The sequence below is a fragment of the Phyllobates terribilis genome, unplaced genomic scaffold (genome assembly GCF_046119375.1).
Source record: "Phyllobates terribilis strain yellow unplaced genomic scaffold, ASM4611937v1 Scaffold_4__5_contigs__length_816908805, whole genome shotgun sequence".
Taxonomy (NCBI): Eukaryota; Metazoa; Chordata; class Amphibia; order Anura; family Dendrobatidae; genus Phyllobates; species Phyllobates terribilis.
Genome location: NW_027362764.1, coordinates 380,290,624 through 380,310,525, shown reverse-complemented (window position 1 = coordinate 380,310,525; position 19,902 = coordinate 380,290,624). Strand labels below are relative to the sequence as shown.

The 19,902-nt window shown below is 42.6% G+C and overlaps 1 protein-coding gene across 1 annotated transcript in view; it reads right to left on the bottom strand.

The window, feature by feature from the left end:
- Nucleotides 1-11,120: 11,120 nt before the first annotated feature.
- Nucleotides 11,121-19,902, bottom strand: part of FRRS1L (ferric chelate reductase 1 like) — a 107,338-nt gene continuing 98,556 nt past the window's right edge. The window contains exon 6 of the mRNA XM_073678485.1: nt 11,121-18,727. Coding sequence (XP_073534586.1) covers nt 18,555-18,727 — 173 coding nt within the window. The 3' untranslated portion in view covers nt 11,121-18,554. The remainder of the gene's footprint in view (nt 18,728-19,902) is intronic.

The following is a 19,902-nucleotide window of genomic DNA, read 5'->3' as shown; positions in this document are numbered from 1 at the left end:
AGCACACTGCTCTATAGTAATAGCACTGCCTGAGGAGAAATCACCAGCACACTGCTCTATAGTAATAGCACTGCCTGAGGAGAAATCACCAGCACACTGCTGTATAGTAATAGCACTGCCTGAGGAGAAATCACCAGCACACGGCTCTATAGTAATAGCACTCCCTGAGGAGAAACCACCAGCACACGGCTCTATAGTAATAGCACTGCCTGAGGAGAAATCACCAGCACACTGCTGTATAGTAATAGCACTGCCTGAGAAATCACCAGCACACGGCTCTATAGTAATAGCAGTGCCTGAGGAGAAATCACCAGCACACGGCTCTATGGTAATAGCACTGCCTGAGGAGAAATCACCAGCACACTGCTGTATAGTAATAGCACTGCCGGAGAAATCACCAGCACACTGCTCTATAGTAATAGCACTGCCTGAGGAGAAATCACCAGCACACGGCTCTATAGTAATAGCACTGCCTGAGGAGAAATCACCAGCACACTGCTCTATAGTAATAGCACTGCCTGAGGAGAAATCACCAGCACACTGCTCTATAGTAATAGCACTGCCTGAGGAGAAATCACCAGCACACTGCTCTATAGTAATAGCAGTGCCTGAGGAGAAATCACCAGCACACTGCTCTATAGTAATAGCACTGCCTGAGGAGAAATCACCAGCACACTGCTCTATAGTAATAGCACTGCCTGAGGAGAAATCACCAGCACACGGCTCTATGGTAATAGCACTGCCTGAGGAGAAATCACCAGCACACTGCTGTATAGTAATAGCACTGCCTGAGGAGAAATCACCAGCACACTACTCTATAGTAATAGCACTGCCTGAGGAGAAATCACCAGCAGACGGCTCTATAGTAATAGAAGTGCCTTAGGAGAGATCACCAGCACACTGCTCTATGGTAATAGCACTGCCTGAGGAGAAATCACCAGCACACGGCTCTATGGTAATAGCACTGCCTGAGGAGAAATCACCAGCACACTGCTCTATAGTAATAGCACTGCCTGAGGAGAAATCACCAGCACACTGCTCTATAGTAATAGCACTGCCTGAGGAGAAATCACCAGCACACTGCTCTATAGTAATAGCACTGCCTGAGGAGAAATCACCAGCACACGGCTCTATGGTAATAGCACTGCCTGAGGAGAAATCACCAGCACACTGCTGTATAGTAATAGCACTGCCTGAGGAGAAATCACCAGCACACTACTCTATAGTAATAGCACTGCCTGAGGAGAAATCACCAGCACACGGCTCTATAGTAATAGAAGTGCCTTAGGAGAAATCACCAGCACACTGCTCTATGGTAATAGCACTGCCTGAGGAGAAATAACCAGCACACGGCTCTATGGTAATAGCACTGCCTGAGGAGAAATCACCAGCACACTGCTCTATAGTAATAGCACTGCCTGAGGAGAAATCACCAGCACACTGCTCTATAGTAATAGCACTGCCTGAGGAGAAACCACCAGCACACTGCTCTATGGTAATAGCACTGCCTGAGGAGAAATCACCAGCACACGGCTCTATGGTAATAGCACTGCCTGAGGAGAAATCACCAGTACACTGCTCTATAGTAATAGCACTGCCTGAGGAGAAATCACCAGCACACGGCTCTATGGTAATAGCACTGCCTGAGGAGAAATCACCAGCACACGGCTCTATAGTAATAGCACTGCCTGAGGAGAAATCACCAGCACACGGCTCTATGGTAATAGCACTGCCTAAGGAGAAACCACCAGCACACGGCTCTATGGTAATAGCACTGCCTGAGGAGAAATCACCAGCACACTGCTCTATAGTAATAGCAGTGCCTGAGGAGAAATCACCAGCACACTGCTCTATAGTAATAGCAGTGCCTGAGGAGAAATCACCAGCACACTGCTCTATAGTAATAGCACTACGTGAGGAGAAATCACCAGCACACGGCTCTATGGTAATAGCACTGCCTGAGGAGAAATCACCAGCACACTACTCTATAGTAATAGCACTGCCTGAGGAGAAATCACCAGCACACGGCTCTATGGTAATTGCACTGCCTGAGGAGAAATCACCAGCACACGGCTCTATGGTAATAGCACTGCCTGAGGAGAAGTCACCAGCACACTGCTCTATAGTAATAGCAGTGTCTTAGGAGAAATCACCAGCACACGGCTCTATAGTAATAGAAGTGCCTTAGGAGAAATCACCAGCACACTGCTCTATGGTAATAGCACTGCCTGAGGAGAAATCACCAGCACACGGCTCTATAGTAATAGCAGTGCCTGAGAATCACCAGCACACGGCTCTATAGTAATAGCAGTGCCTGAGGAGAAATCACCAGCACACTGCTCTATGGTAATAGCACTACCTGAGGAGAAATCACCAGCACACTGCTCTATAGTAATAGCACTGCCTGAGGAGAAATCACCAGCACACGGCTCTATAGTAATAGCACTGCCTGAGGAGAAATCACCAGCACACGGCTCTATGGTAATAGCACTGCCTGAGGAGAAGTCACCAGCACACTGCTCTATAGTAATAGCAGTGTCTTAGGAGAAATCACCAGCACACGGCTCTATAGTAATAGAAGTGCCTTAGGAGAAATCACCAGCACACTGCTCTATGGTAATAGCACTGCCTGAGGAGAAATCAGCAGCACACGGCTCTATGGTAATAGCACTGCCTGAGGAGAAATCACCAGCACACTGCTCTATAGTAATAGCACTGCCTGAGGAGAAATCACCAGCACACTGCTCTATAGTAATAGCACTGCCTGAGGAGAAACCACCAGCACACTGCTCTATGGTAATAGCACTGCCTGAGGAGAAATCACCAGCACACGGCTCTATGGTAATAGCACTGCCTGAGGAGAAATCACCAGCACACTGCTCTATAGTAATAGCACTGCCTGAGGAAAAATCACCAGCACACTGCTCTATGGTAATAGCACTGCCTGAGGAGAAATCACCAGCACACGGCTCTATAGTAATAGCACTGCCTGAGGAGAAATCACCAGCACACGGCTCTATGGTAATAGCACTGCCTGAGGAGAAATCACCAGCACACGGCTCTATGGTAATAGCACTGCCTGAGGAGAAATCACCAGCACACTGCTCTATAGTAATAGCAGTGCCTGAGGAGAAATCACCAGCACACTGCTCTATAGTAATAGCACTGCCTGAGGAGAAATCACCAGCACACTGCTCTATAGTAATAGCACTGCCTGAGGAGAAATCACGAGCACACGGCTCTATGGTAATTGCACTGCCTGAGGAGAAATCACCAGCACACGGCTCTATAGTAATAGCAGTGCCTGAGGAGAAATCACCAGCACACGGCTCTATAGTAATAGCAGTGCCTGAGGAGAAATCACCAGCACAAGGCTCTATAGTAATAGCAGTGCCTGAGGAGAAATCACCAGCACACTGCTCTATAGTAATAGCACTGCCTGAGGAGAAATCACCAGCACACGGCTCTACAGTAATAGCAGTGCCTGAGAATCACCAGCACACGGCTCTATAGTAATAGCAGTGCCTGAGGAGAAATCACCAGCACACTGCTCTATGGTAATAGCACTACCTGAGGAGAAATCACCAGCACACGGCTCTATAGTAATAGCACTGCCTGAGGAGAAATCACCAGCACACGGCTCTATGGTAATAGCACTGCCTGAGGAGAAGTCACCAGCACACTGCTCTATAGTAATAGCAGTGTCTTAGGAGAAATCACCAGCACACGGCTCTATAGTAATAGAAGTGCCTTAGGAGAAATCACCAGCACACTGCTCTATGGTAATAGCACTGCCTGAGGAGAAATCACCAGCACACGGCTCTATGGTAATAGCGCTGCCTGAGGAGAAATCACCAGCACACTGCTCTATAGTAATAGCACTGCCTGAGGAGAAATCACCAGCACATTGCTCTATAGTAATAGCACTGCCTGAGGAGAAACCACCAGCACACTGCTCTATGGTAATAGCACTGCCTGAGAAATCACCAGCACACGGCTCTATGGTAATAGCACTGCCTGAGGAGAAATCACCAGCACACTGCTCTATAGTAATAGCACTGCCTGAGGAGAAATCACCAGCACACGGCTCTATGGTAATAGCACTGCCTGAGGAGAAATCACCAGCACACGGCTCCATAGTAATAGCACTGCCTGAGGAGAAATCACCAGCACACGGCTCTATGGTAATAGCACTGCCTGAGGAGAAATCACCAGCACACTGCTCTATAGTAATAGCACTGCCTGAGGAGAAATCACCAGCACACTGCTCTATAGTAATAGCACTGCCTGAGGAGAAATCACCAGCACACTGCTCTATAGTAATAGCACTGCCTGAGGAGAAATCACCAGCACACTGCTCTATAGTAATAGCACTGCCTGAGGAGAAATCACCAGCACACTGCTCTATAGTAATAGCACTGCCTGAGGAGAAATCACCAGCACACTGCTCTATAGTAATAGCACTGCCTGAGGAGAAATCACCAGCACACTGCTGTATAGTAATAGCACTGCCTGAGGAGAAATCACCAGCACACGGCTCTATAGTAATAGCACTGCCTGAGGAGAAACCACCAGCACACGGCTCTATAGTAATAGCACTGCCTGAGGAGAAATCACCAGCACACTGCTGTATAGTAATAGCACTGCCTGAGAAATCACCAGCACACGGCTCTATAGTAATAGCAGTGCCTGAGGAGAAATCACCAGCACACGGCTCTATGGTAATAGCACTGCCTGAGGAGAAATCACCAGCACACTGCTGTATAGTAATAGCACTGCCGGAGAAATCACGAGCACACTGCTCTATAGTAATAGCACTGCCTGAGGAGAAATCACCAGCACACGGCTCTATAGTAATAGCACTGCCTGAGGAGAAATCACCAGCACACTGCTCTATAGTAATAGCACTGCCTGAGGAGAAATCACCAGCACACTGCTCTATAGTAATAGCACTGCCTGAGGAGAAATCACCAGCACACTGCTCTATAGTAATAGCAGTGCCTGAGGAGAAATCACCAGCACACTGCTCTATAGTAATAGCACTGCCTGAGGAGAAATCACCAGCACACTGCTCTATAGTAATAGCACTGCCTGAGGAGAAATCACCAGCACACGGCTCTATGGTAATAGCACTGCCTGAGGAGAAATCACCAGCACACTGCTGTATAGTAATAGCACTGCCTGAGGAGAAATCACCAGCACACTACTCTATAGTAATAGCACTGCCTGAGGAGAAATCACCAGCACACGGCTCTATAGTAATAGAAGTGCCTTAGGAGAGATCACCAGCACACTGCTCTATGGTAATAGCACTGCCTGAGGAGAAATCACCAGCACACGGCTCTATGGTAATAGCACTGCCTGAGGAGAAATCACCAGCACACTGCTCTATAGTAATAGCACTGCCTGAGGAGAAATCACCAGCACACTGCTCTATAGTAATAGCACTGCCTGAGGAGAAATCACCAGCACACTGCTCTATAGTAATAGCACTGCCTGAGGAGAAATCACCAGCAGACGGCTCTATGGTAATAGCACTGCCTGAGGAGAAATCACCAGCACACTGCTGTATAGTAATAGCACTGCCTGAGGAGAAATCACCAGCACACTACTCTATAGTAATAGCACTGCCTGAGGAGAAATCACCAGCACACGGCTCTATAGTAATAGAAGTGCCTTAGGAGAAATCACCAGCACACTGCTCTATGGTAATAGCACTGCCTGAGGAGAAATCACCAGCACACGGCTCTATGGTAATAGCACTGCCTGAGGAGAAATTACCAGCACACTGCTCTATAGTAATAGCACTGCCTGAGGAGAAATCACCAGCACACTGCTCTATAGTAATAGCACTGCCTGAGGAGAAACCACCAGCACACTGCTCTATGGTAATAGCACTGCCTGAGGAGAAATCACCAGCATACGGCTCTATGGTAATAGCACTGCCTGAGGAGAAATCACCAGCACACTGCTCTATAGTAATAGCACTGCCTGAGGAGAAATCACCAGCACACGGCTCTATGGTAATAGCACTGCCTGAGGAGAAATCACCAGCACACGGCTCTATAGTAATAGCACTGCCTGAGGAGAAATCACCAGCACACGGCTCTATGGTAATAGCACTGCCTAAGGAGAAACCACCAGCACACGGCTCTATGGTAATAGCACTGCCTGAGGAGAAATCACCAGCACACTGCTCTATAGTAATAGCAGTGCCTGAGGAGAAATCACCAGCACACTGCTCTATAGTAATAGCAGTGCCTGAGGAGAAATCACCAGCACACTGCTCTATAGTAATAGCACTGCGTGAGGAGAAATCACCAGCACACGGCTCTATGGTAATAGCACTGCCTGAGGAGAAATCACCAGCACACGGCTCTATGGTAATTGCACTGCCTGAGGAGAAATCACCAGCACACGGCTCTATGGTAATAGCACTGCCTGAGGAGAAGTCACCAGCACACTGCTCTATAGTAATAGCAGTGTCTTAGGAGAAATCACCAGCACACGGCTCTATAGTAATAGAAGTGCCTTAGGAGAAATCACCAGCACACTGCTCTATGGTAATAGCACTGCCTGAGGAGAAATCACCAGCACACGGCTCTATAGTAATAGCAGTGCCTGAGAATCACCAGCACACGGCTCTATAGTAATAGCAGTGCCTGAGGAGAAATCACCAGCACACTGCTCTATGGTAATAGCACTACCTGAGGAGAAATCACCAGCACACTGCTCTATAGTAATAGCACTGCCTGAGGAGAAATCACCAGCACACGGCTCTATAGTAATAGCACTGCCTGAGGAGAAATCACCAGCACACGGCTCTATGGTAATAGCACTGCCTGAGGAGAAGTCACCAGCACACTGCTCTATAGTAATAGCAGTGTCTTAGGAGAAATCACCAGCACACGGCTCTATAGTAATAGAAGTGCCTTAGGAGAAATCACCAGCACACTGCTCTATGGTAATAGCACTGCCTGAGGAGAAATCACCAGCACACGGCTCTATGGTAATAGCACTGCCTGAGGAGAAATCACCAGCACACTGCTCTATAGTAATAGCACTGCCTGAGGAGAAATCACCAGCACACTGCTCTATAGTAATAGCACTGCCTGAGGAGAAACCACCAGCACACTGCTCTATGGTAATAGCACTGCCTGAGGAGAAATCACCAGCACACGGCTCTATGGTAATAGCACTGCCTGAGGAGAAATCACCAGCACACTGCTCTATAGTAATAGCACTGCCTGAGGAAAAATCACCAGCACACTGCTCTATGGTAATAGCACTGCCTGAGGAGAAATCACCAGCACACGGCTCTATAGTAATAGCACTGCCTGAGGAGAAATCACCAGCAGACGGCTCTATGGTAATAGCACTGCCTGAGGAGAAACCACCAGCACACGGCTCTATGGTAATAGCACTGCCTGAGGAGAAATCACCAGCACACTGCTCTATAGTAATAGCAGTGCCTGAGGAGAAATCACCAGCACACTGCTCTATAGTAATAGCACTGCCTGAGGAGAAATCACCAGCACACTGCTCTATAGTAATAGCACTGCCTGAGGAGAAATCACGAGCACACGGCTCTATGGTAATTGCACTGCCTGAGGAGAAATCACCAGCACACGGCTCTATAGTAATAGCAGTGCCTGAGGAGAAATCACCAGCACACGGCTCTATAGTAATAGCAGTGCCTGAGGAGAAATCACCAGCACAAGGCTCTATAGTAATAGCAGTGCCTGAGGAGAAATCACCAGCACACTGCTCTATAGTAATAGCACTGCCTGAGGAGAAATCACCAGCACACGGCTCTATAGTAATAGCAGTGCCTGAGAATCACCAGCACACGGCTCTATAGTAATAGCAGTGCCTGAGGAGAAATCACCAGCACACTGCTCTATGGTAATAGCACTACCTGAGGAGAAATCACCAGCACACGGCTCTATAGTAATAGCACTGCCTGAGGAGAAATCACCAGCACACGGCTCTATGGTAATAGCACTGCCTCAGGAGAAGTCACCAGCACACTGCTCTATAGTAATAGCAGTGTCTTAGGAGAAATCACCAGCACACGGCTCTATAGTAATAGAAGTGCCTTAGGAGAAATCACCAGCACACTGCTCTATGGTAATAGCACTGCCTGAGGAGAAATCACCAGCACACGGCTCTATGGTAATAGCGCTGCCTGAGGAGAAATCACCAGCACACTGCTCTATAGTAATAGCACTGCCTGAGGAGAAATCACCAGCACATTGCTCTATAGTAATAGCACTGCCTGAGGAGAAATCACCAGCACACGGCTCTATGGTAATAGCACTGCCTGAGGAGAAATCACCAGCACACGGCTCCATAGTAATAGCACTGCCTGAGGAGAAATCACCAGCACACGGCTCTATGGTAATAGCACTGCCTGAGGAGAAACCACAAGCACACGGCTCTATGGTAATAGCACTGCCTGAGGAGAAATCACCAGCACACTGCTCTATAGTAATAGCAGTGCCTGAGGAGAAATCACCAGCACACTGCTCTATAGTAATAGCACTGCCTGAGGAGAAATCACCAGCACACTGCTCTATAGTAATAGCACTGCGTGAGGAGAAATGACCAGCACACGGCTCTATGGTAATAGCACTGCCTGAGGAGAAATCACCAGCACACTGCTCTATAGTAATAGGACTGCCTGAGGAGAAATCACCAGCACACGGCTCTATGGTAATTGCACTGCCTGAGGAGAAATCACCAGCACACGGCTCTATAGTAATAGCAGTGCCTGAGGAGAAATCACCAGCACACGGCTCTATAGTAATAGCAGTGCCTGAGGAGAAATCACCAGCACACGGCTCTATAGTAATAGCAGTGCCTGAGGAGAAACCACCAGCACACTGCTCTACAGTAATAGCAGTGCCTGAGGAGAAACCACCAGCACACGGCTCTATGGTAATAGCACTGCCTGAGGAGAAATCACCAGCACACTGCTCTATAGTAATAGCAGTGCCTGAGGAGAAATCACCAGCACACTGCTCTATAGTAATAGCACTGCCTGAGGAGAAATCACCAGCACACTGCTCTATAGTAATAGCACTGCGTGAGGAGAAATCACCAGCACACGGCTCTATGGTAATAGCACTGCTTGAGGAGAAACCACCAGCACACGGCTCTATGGTAATAGCACTGCCTGAGGAGAAATCACCAGCACACTGCTCTATAGTAATAGCAGTGCCTGAGGAGAAATCACCAGCACACTGCTCTATAGTAATAGCACTGCCTGAGGAGAAATCACCAGCACACTGCTCTATAGTAATAGCACTGCGTGAGGAGAAATCACCAGCACACGGCTCTATGGTAATAGCACTGCCTGAGGAGAAATCACCAGCACACTGCTCTATAGTAATAGCACTGCCTGAGGAGAAATCACCAGCACACGGCTCTATGGTAATTGCACTGCCTGAGGAGAAATCACCAGCACACGGCTCTATAGTAATAGCAGTGCCTGAGGAGAAATCACCAGCACACTGCTCTATGGTAATAGCACTGCCTGAGGAGAAATCACCAGCACACGGCTCTATAGTAATAGCAGTGCCTGAGGAGAAATCACCAGCACACTGCTCTATGTTAATAGCACTGCCTGAGGAGAAATCACCAGCACACGGCTCTATAGTAATAGCAGTGCCTGAGAATCACCAGCACACGGCTCTATAGTAATAGCAGTGCCTGAGGAGAAATCTCCAGCACACTGCTCTATGGTAATAGCACTACCTGAGGAGAAATCACCAGCACACGGCTCTATAGTAATAGCACTGCCTGAGGAGAAATCACCAGCACACGGCTCTATAGTAATATCTGTGCCTGAGAATCACCAGCACACGGCTCTATAGTAATAGCAGTGCCTGAGAATTTACCAGCACACGGCGCTATAGTATTCGGTTTAAAGTACATGTTCAGGGTTCGGTATTACACACAGCACAGCACCCTTGAGAAAGCTAATGATATAAATAGCGAAACGTATATTTGAGGTCTTCTACTTGCCTTGGTAACAAACTTTAGAGAAATCAGCAATGTGTAAGGTGGTTTGTCTTCCCTTTGGTGGTATAATTACATGTTATACAGAGTGATGTCTCTTTCTGTGATTACTATGCCATTACCTTTGGTGACTCCACTTATGTCCAGTATTATAACTTTACATCTAATCATTTGCAATTTATCAGTGCTTGTTATCTGTCTATCTTTTTCCATATTTATCTTTAATACATATGATATTTTGTAATCAATAAAGAATTTATATTTAAATCTCAAGAAACTCCAAATGATTCTCCTCTTTATATACGCAGCACAGGGTGTCGAGTACGGACCCTGAACATTAGCGTTCTGGTGCACCAATCATTGTATTTCTTGATTTAAAAAAAAATAAAAAAGGCGTGCGGTCCCCCGTAATTTTCAGAAACAGCTGAGGGAAAGCAGACCGCTGGGTGATGATGTTAATAATCTGGGACAGTATCCCTAAAGGTTACCAGGCTATTAATATCAGCTCACAGCTGTTTGGTTAGCCCTTACTGGTTATTTTATGGGGGAACCCCAGAAACAAATGATGTAGGGTACCCCCATAATGTCAAACCAGCAAAGGCTAAACAGACAACTGTGCACTGATATTAATAAACAGGGAAGTGGCCAAGGAAATTGGCCCCCCTCACAGGCTAAGAACATCAGCCCTCATCCACCCCAGAAATGCTGCGTCAATAAGATGTGCCAACTCTGGCCCTTAGCCTCGCTCTTCCCACTTGCCCTGCTGCGGTGGCAAGTGGGGTAATAGTTGTGGGGTTGATGTCAGCTTTGTAATGTCAGAGGACATCAAGCCCGCAGGTTAGTAATGGAGAGGTGTCTCTCTAATCTCAAAGTCATATTGTAAAAAATACACAGCCAGAATAAAGTCCTTTAACAGAAAGAAAGACACTGACACCTTTATTTCAAATAAAACTCCCCACCCTCTTTTACCCAGGTATTGTATTTGGGCCAGCTGCGTGGCAATATTTAGTTAGGTAAGGAACTCCTAGGCTGTCTTTAAGACTTGGCAATATAGTGTGGTCGTATTTACCCTATGTATCTAATAAGAAACAATCACAGCTTGTCAAAAACAGATTTTATTATACCAATATAAACCATATACAAATAATACATTCCTTACTTCAGTAAAAATGACTGTAGACTTTATACCACAGATTTGGTAGAGATTTTCCATACACTCCTTTTATAACAATATTTGCATCTCAAAGCACAGTAACCGCACAATTATAATGAGCTCCCTGTATAAACAGTCTTAAGTGGGATTCTAAACAAGGAATGATGTATGAAAATATATCTTTAAGAAATAGTAGCCATTCTTACTTGTTACTATTATATTACTATTATCAAACATTTTAAAAAGGAGTACAAACCAGATCTGTAGCCAAACTCCTTAACTTGAGACAAAGATTAGGGTAAAGTTTATATAGGGCTTTCAGTTATACTTCCAAAATTTTCAGTGACCCTTTTTTAGATTTTTGGAATTATGACAATGACTTGTTAAAGTATTGTTTGGAATTACAGGGTTGAATTTTGTTTCAAAAGAAATAAGGACATACATTGAATAATGATTTTTTGGATATAGGGACTGGTGAGGACCGTTAAAACATGAGAAGCGGGGCAATCGGTGAGGTATGGCTTTTTTTTCCAATCCATTGTATTTTATAAGAAAAAAAAATATACAACTGAGAATTTATTTAAGAGTTGGTGCATCATATGTCATCAATGGCGGATGAGTTCTACCAATTGCTATACACACTACAGTATGCTTAAAGGGTTAGTCTCTGCTTTGATCTTCCGCAGCGCACTGTTCCTCTGGCTTCCTGGGGGCGGTGCATTCCTGATCACCTACTGCTTGGGTCATTGGCACAGCTGAGCTGCCAGCCTGAACTGTAAGTTTCCTCATGTTGCAGACGCAGCTTTGCCTCTGCAACTTTGGAGAGGTGCAGTAGAACTAGATATGACCAGATCCAGTGATCCAATCAGCTTCAGAGAAACATTTGTATGCTCTATAGCAAAAAGATTGCAAGCACTGTGCTCATTGCCTAGAATATCAGATACCTCTGGCTGCAGAGGTGACCGGTAACCTAGGCACAGAGCAGTAAAAAGTAACAATTTAAATCTCCTCATCATCATCCTTGAGAACATAAACGTCTTATCATAGGAGATAAAATGCAAAGTTGCTTGTTTCTACAAACAATTTGAAATTTTACCCATTTAAGAAGTTGAGACTACCGCTTTAATATGTGATACTCTAGATGACAATATAATACTGTATTCAAAATGTGGAAACACACATTGGTGGATGTCAATAATTTGTGTTATTTCCATGGTTCTGATATGTGACTTGGGGCTTGCTCACACCAACGTATATATTCGACGAGTGATATCCGAAGTTTTATCGGATAGCACTAGGTCCAATATTTTTCAATGGGGCAGTGCTGATGACAGATTTTTTGTTCATTGACAGAATCTGAAAATGAAAATAATAGCAGCATGCAGCCATTTCACTTTGAAATTGGATGCCACTCGCTCATTCAAGTCTATGGGTGCATGGAAAACATCGGATTGCACTCGAATGACATCCGAATGCAGTTCGATTTCCGCAGACACACACAATGGAGAAGATGGAAACATTTTGTTCTCCATCTTCTCCTCACAGTGTACAGGAATCAGATCACACTGTGCTAACACTCTGATCAGAGTTTGATCGGAGTGTAATTCGCATAATCAACCCGATTCTCTCGGATCAGAGAATCTATGGACGAGAAAGCAAGCTCTTATTGTAAATTACACTGTTTTCCATTAAAAAATTAGAGGGAAATTGATTTACCGTACTAAGGATCACTGAAATTTCTTAGACAATATTGGAATTACAACTACTTTTCATTATGTAAAGGATGCAGTTATCCAAGTGTAGAATCCCAGAATTTACAAGCTACATGCATTTCTCAATGTCTCAGTTTTGTATCCTTTTGTGTCCTTAATCTTAGTACCATCAATAAAAAGAAGAATGAAACAAGGGTATAACAATGTAGTATTGCTTTGCATAGGACCATTATCGTTTATACAGTATGTGACAGCATAGTAATAATGAACAAGCATTAATTCAATTCACATTTTTCTTCTGCAGAATCTTTACTAACATGAATAGTGTGAAAAATATTGGGGACTTATTTTGCTTTTTTTCTGCTGGGAAAAATGTATGTAAAACCCTATACTTCACAATATAGGATTGTTTTGTATTATGAAATACCATGGCAGGCCTATTTAGTTTTATTGAAAAACAGAATCCAAATGTTTATCTGTAAAGGGAATCTGTCATCAGGATTTCACCCCCAAACTAGATATATGTGCATGCAGCTCTTTCAAAAACATGTTCAGCAATACTTTTACCTGGTCAGTCCGTTCCGATATTACTGAGAAATCAGTATTTGAATTGATTTGCAAATTATATGGTAGATATGAAGCTTCTGTCACTCCAGCTCTATTCCCTGCCCAGTACCTCCTCCTCCTGCTTGACTAACAGCTCCTTTGCCTGAAGTCACACAGCAGAGAGGCAGTCAGTTAAGCAGCAAGAGGCAATGCTGGGCGGGGAATAGAGCTGAAGTGATAAAGGCTTTAGATCTACGGTCTCATTTGCATATCAATTCAAGTGCTGATTTCTCAGTAACTGAGAACAAATTGGTCATGTAATGGTATGGGGGATGAAATTCTGCTGGCAGGTTACCTTTAAAATAACACCCTCGTTTGGCTACAGGCTATGTTTTGATACTTCATACATTAACGAAGCATATACTTGAAACATATTCTAGCTCATAAATATGGTATGAAAGGGCTCTTGGTTATCCTATAATGTGACATGCCATTTCAGCATTTAAAGGTAGGCTGCCAAGTCCCCTAACCACTAGTACTTCAGTATATGTTACACAATTATACCATTTTTATTATTACTCCTACATAGAACATACTGTATACACAACATATGAAACCATTTAAAGGGAACCTGTCAGTTCCCCAACTGTCCCAATTTACCACTACAGCATTATTTCTGTAAAGTCATTATTGTGCCACACTAACATTGTTGTTTTTAAAATGATCTTTATTCCATGGCACAGCATATTCAAATGAGTCTGGACTAGTTAAGCAAAGGGTCAGTTTCCCCAGACAAATCCAGCCTCAGATCCTCTAATAATGCCTCTTTGGGTGTGGCTGACATTCTTCATACAACCCGTCATGTTAGGACCATTGACAATCTCATGCATGCAAGAATGGTATGGAGCATTGTATGAGGTGTGATTACAGGATCCAGGGGGAAAAATGTGTTTAGAATATACAATATACTGTGTATAGGTGTGTTACTGTAAGAAAATAGTCAGCTATTATATGCTGAACAGCCATCTTGGGCAATTAACTAACCTTTCTAAAGAGCTGAGGCTCTCCCCAGAATGGAGGTATAAAATGATCTCTGTGCCATTAGTAAGTATGGATGGAGTCCAGGGAGACTAATTGGAACAGCCGCAGGGAACCGTGATCGTTAATAAGTGGTATTATATGGTAGTGAGTAATGTATATGTTGAATTTATATAGGGTTGTCAGTGTTTAAATAATTATATGAGTAATGACAGGGCAGAACAGTGGCCCAGTGGTTAGCACTGCAGCGCTGGGGTCCTGGGTTCAAATCCCACCAAGGACAACATCTGTAAGGAGTTTGTATGTTCTCCCTGTGTTTATGTGGGTTTCCTCTGGGTTCTCTGGCTTCCTCCCACACTCCAAAGACATACTGATAGGGAATGTAGATTGTGAGCCCCAATGGGGACAGTGATGATAATGTCTGTAAAGCGCTGTGGCATTAATGGCACCATAAGTGTAAGTGCGTAAAATAAAATAAATAAAAATTATCTAAAAGAACATGGAGATCTTTATAATTATGATGAGGTTTATCGCAATACCCATTAATGTTGTCATGTTGTATTATTGTTTGCCTTTTTCTGCAGTATGTGGTCCGGGGGCCAGACCATCGCCAGTCCATCCACCGCTCTCTCATCTGGACACCTGTGCGTGTCTGCATGCTTTAACTAACCTGTCTTCTGGATCTGCTCTGTTGCACTTCTCTAATAACCCTCCGTCCCTGCTTCAAAGAGGAATTGTTTACAGTGTCTAATCAGACTTTTGTAAAGCTCTCAGGACTTTCTAACATTACTAATATAATATACTGTACAATTAGTAGATAAAGGACCTGGCAGGATCCCATTAAATGTTAAAATAACATGTCGCATTAGTGGATAACCAAGCAAAGATTTTCTCTTTTACTACTTCAAGGTCATGTTTTTGGGAAAAAAGTGATGCACACGTATTTCTTGAATAGCCATTGGATACATGATTTGACCCAAGTACTGGAGTCCACTATGCTACCCAAATCTGCTAGAATTTTTGCCTAGTATGCTACATTCTTAGTAAAGAAACTTAATTTTTTGAGGCATTCAAAAACTACAAGTTTTTCAAGCGGAAACCACTTCATGAACCTTTATTTTTTTGGGAGTTTCCAGTAGCGGTTTTGAAGAGCTTTAGGCTTATTCACATGTAGCATATTTCATGTGTTTTTCATGCAAAATTTGGGGGTTTACAGTAACAGCAAAACTAATGTGATTTCTATCATTCCATTTACTTGGTACATCTTATTTTCCGTTTTTTACTGCATTTTTTCCCCATTAAAAAGAAAATGTCTCAACACCAAAACGCTTAAAAAAAGTTTAATAAAAGATACATGTAAACATATCCTTTTGGAAAAAAATTTTTTTCCTAAAGTGTTTTTTTGCAGACTTGAAAGAAATGACATGAACTTTTTTTTCCACCAGACAATTTTGAAAACCTCTAAAGCTCAAAAACTCCTCATATGAGCAGCAAAAGTGAATTCCCTACAGAAATGAATAGGAAAAGCTTTCCAAACCAGTTTTTCAGAAGTATACTTCTTAAAAAACACGTGTGAATAAAGCCTTGGGCATAATATCACACTTGCCAATAGTCTCGATTTAGCCGAGACAGTTCAGTGAACTGGAGCACTAAAGGGTGGGATTTGCAAAACTGTATCCAAAGGTGGGTATGTTGAAGCAGTAGTAATTGGTCCTGATGGTGTGGCTTAAATAAAACATTTTTTTGCATTTTAAATGAAACAAAACACAATTTATTATAACAAACCACTATGGTCCCAATTCATCATTTGCATTTTTTAAGTGACTTTTTTTTGTCTTCTGATATTTGATGCCATTTTTTGCTTCAAATTCTACAAACTGGTGCACGTGGCTTGATAAATTCTGTGCAAAATAAAAGAAGCTTTTTTTTTTTTTTTTACCTGTTTTACGCTTTTTTAGAGCACAAAGTAGCATGATTCTTTAAAATGCCACACTTTGGTCTTGAACAGCGCAAAAATAAAATGAGATAGATTTTGAACTCCAGTATGGTGATAAGGTATAATTGCACAAAAAGCAAGTGGCGTCTGTTTTTGCTGCAGAGTGAGGCCACCTCCATGCACAATAGATTAGCCTACAGGTTCTGCTGATACAAGATGTATGGCCATGCACAAAACCAAAGAGGGGAACCTAGCTGGGGAGAGGAGCGGGTAGTCATGCTGGGGACTCAGGATACAACGCAGTTATTTGCATTGTTTGTTAAACTAGGGCTCCTAGCCTTCAAGAAACTACCATTGTTGTGCAACTCTCATCATGCAGTATACATTTAAGATATTGAGTTTACATGTTAGGCTAGGTTCACACGTGTTGGATCCTTGGTCAGAAGAAGGTTTCATTGAAAGCTCCATCATCAGAAGAAAAAGCGTAATATGCAACTATTATTAGAATTATTTTTTCACTAACATGACCGGCAGCCTAATAGAAGTTGAACGACATAGTTAAAGGGTCCATGTGTGTCTTTCTTGGGATGGTTCCTTTTCCCTAATATGTTTCGTTTTTCTGCTCCATAATAGGAAAAGAAAAACGGAACTATAAATACCAATGAGAATTTGGCTTTACTCATTAGTCTATAAATTACCTAGCCTAGGGACAGGGCAGGGCTATTCTCCTTTACATAATACATTTCTGTCTTCTATATGTAAAACATATATTTATGACATGATTTTGATTTCCTTACTTAGTACACTATGCATGTTTTCATTAAATACTCTCATTCTGGATACTTTCTGGGGTGGTTGTTTTGAAGATATTTCACTGTAATATAATATTTTCTTTATTATTTACTCGAGAACAGATCTTTTTTCTGGAACATTTCTATCACAATCATATAAACAATAGCAGAACACTAGGCAGAGATATCCAGAATCTGATAAAAAAAAACAACTAGCATTGTAGCATCATGTTACTGGACCTAAGGTATGAAGGATTAGCCCATACACAGCTTGTGACCTAACCTAGCCCAGTGGGTGCTCTTACATAATCCCTAACTTTGTCTTAGACCTCCAGGGATACTAGTGTTAACACTTTCCCCGCCAGACACCACCAAAGATACTGAAATTATCCTCTTATCTGCAACATACTACCTGGAATTCATACATGAACCACTTTACTTCCAGATATGAGCCTATTATCCGCTTTACTTATTTAAACTATCAGTGATACAAACAACAACCTTTCTCTGATTATACTATCAGGGACCCTAGCAGTAACTTCTTGCTATTGACTACAAGGGATATTCTAATGTTACCCTTATTTGCTCTAGACCCTTTGGATATTATCATGAATTCATTAAAAAGTCTAGCAGGCTAAATATTTGGTGCTCTATGGCAATATTTATTTGCTATTGATTTGGACTGCCTTTTTAAGAAGGAATGGTACCCAGGTCCCTAACGGCCCAGCTCACAAGGTACAAAGGCTTGGGTAGAATTGCATGTAGCATGGATCAGCAACCTCCGTCACTCCAGCTGCCATGCTTCAGGCCTTTCAAATACTTTTACATAACCGTATGCCATCCGACATAAGGACCTCTACAAACTGTTTGTAAACTAGGAGTTAACAGTTTGTTATAAATCTAGCAGAGACGAGATAATGTTATTCTGCATAGTCCATATTATAAATCTGTATGTTGAGGAACCAGAGTAGATTAGGTTAGGTTTATAGGGTATTGTGATTTGGAAACCTAAAAGATATGCAGTTTTAAAACATCCCACCATGAAAGCTGCTACAAGTAAACTGTTAATGTTAGAGACCCTGCACATGAGGGATACCTTAAATAAAACACAATGTTAACACCATTTTAAGCATTTTTACAATTACACTGTTCTGAATCTTGGCACATTATTAATTATTATATAGCCATCACATTAGTTTCACCAATACCTTCTTTGTCAGTAAAATTTTAAGTCATTACTGGATTAACATATAACATATTGCCTGTTCCAGCAGAAAATGACATAAATGTCAAGCACAAGAGAGAGCACAAAATGTCCATATATCCTCTATCATATCCAGAGCTTAAATGCAGCCTTACGGGGTTCCCATCAGCAGATAGAAGGTCAATGCAACGATCAGAAGAAGGCAAAAAGGAGAGGAGAAGGTCTGGTAGGCTGCTGAAGGCATGAAAATATCTTCATATCGGTAAATGCTGACTACATGCTCTGAAACCGGAGGCGAGTCAATATCATGCCGTGTTATTGAGCCTGAAAAATTATGGAAAATATGTTTTTAGATGAAAGTATTAGAGACAGTATGATAAGCACCTATACATTTTTAGCAAAGAGACACAATGATGTTTTATGAACCTCGACAATAGAACACTAGATATCGTAATTGTAATGTGCTGCAAAATAGCTTGGAACTACAGAAATAAAAATTATTATTATTAAGCTGTTTTTTAGCCATTTACACAATGTTCGGTAAAATATTTTAAGTGTAGTAAAAATTTAACAGCACAAAAGTGTTAGTAGAGCAAGTTAAAGCAGTTCCAGATGCATTATCCAATTAAGCTGTCATGTGTCTAGATCAGAAATAACACTATTTCTCTTCATTATAAGATTGATATTCTGCATTTTTCAATAGTTTGCCCTCTGCATATTCTATCACCAAGTTTAGTTGTCTCTGAGCTAGTGGGTGAAGACTAGCTGTTATGTCACCCATACACAGTACACAGGGACATGAGGGATTCCTACTCTTCTGTATCTATGGACAATATTAATTATCACAATTAACAAAAAAATAACAAAAAGTCTGAGATAGGCCAGGGACCCTAACCCCACAGTCATCCATGATACATACTGTATAATACCTGATCCAAAGTAAATTAGAAAAACAATCAAAGAAGTACAAAACAATGATAATGATCTCAGATTAAATAGTAAGATGTAAAGTGCAATTACATGCATACATATATGTATACAATTTATATAAAAGATCATTTTAAATCTTACATCAAACTGTGCACCAAAATCATCTCCAAAAACTGACCCTAAATACACATATGGCTACAAATAGCAACAGTGTGTACCATACACAATAATTATATTTCTGCATATACAGTAAATAGAAAAATACTATGGACAACAGAACAGGAGAACAAAGTATTTTGGCTACAAGCAAGCTAAACAGCAGGGTTCAATGCCAGGCAGCAGCTGAAAAAGAAAATAAGAGTGGTGAAAATTAGGGTGTGTAGAGATAAATAAAATGCAGTGATTCCAATGTACTTTTACTCCACTATAAAACTATAAATAAATTGTAAGGCTGCGTGCACACGATGCATTTTTCATGCGTTTCCGCAGCGGAAACGCTTCAAAAACGCATGGTAATCCGCACCCCATGGTCCCCAATGGCATTCCGCAATGTCAATGCACATGCTGCG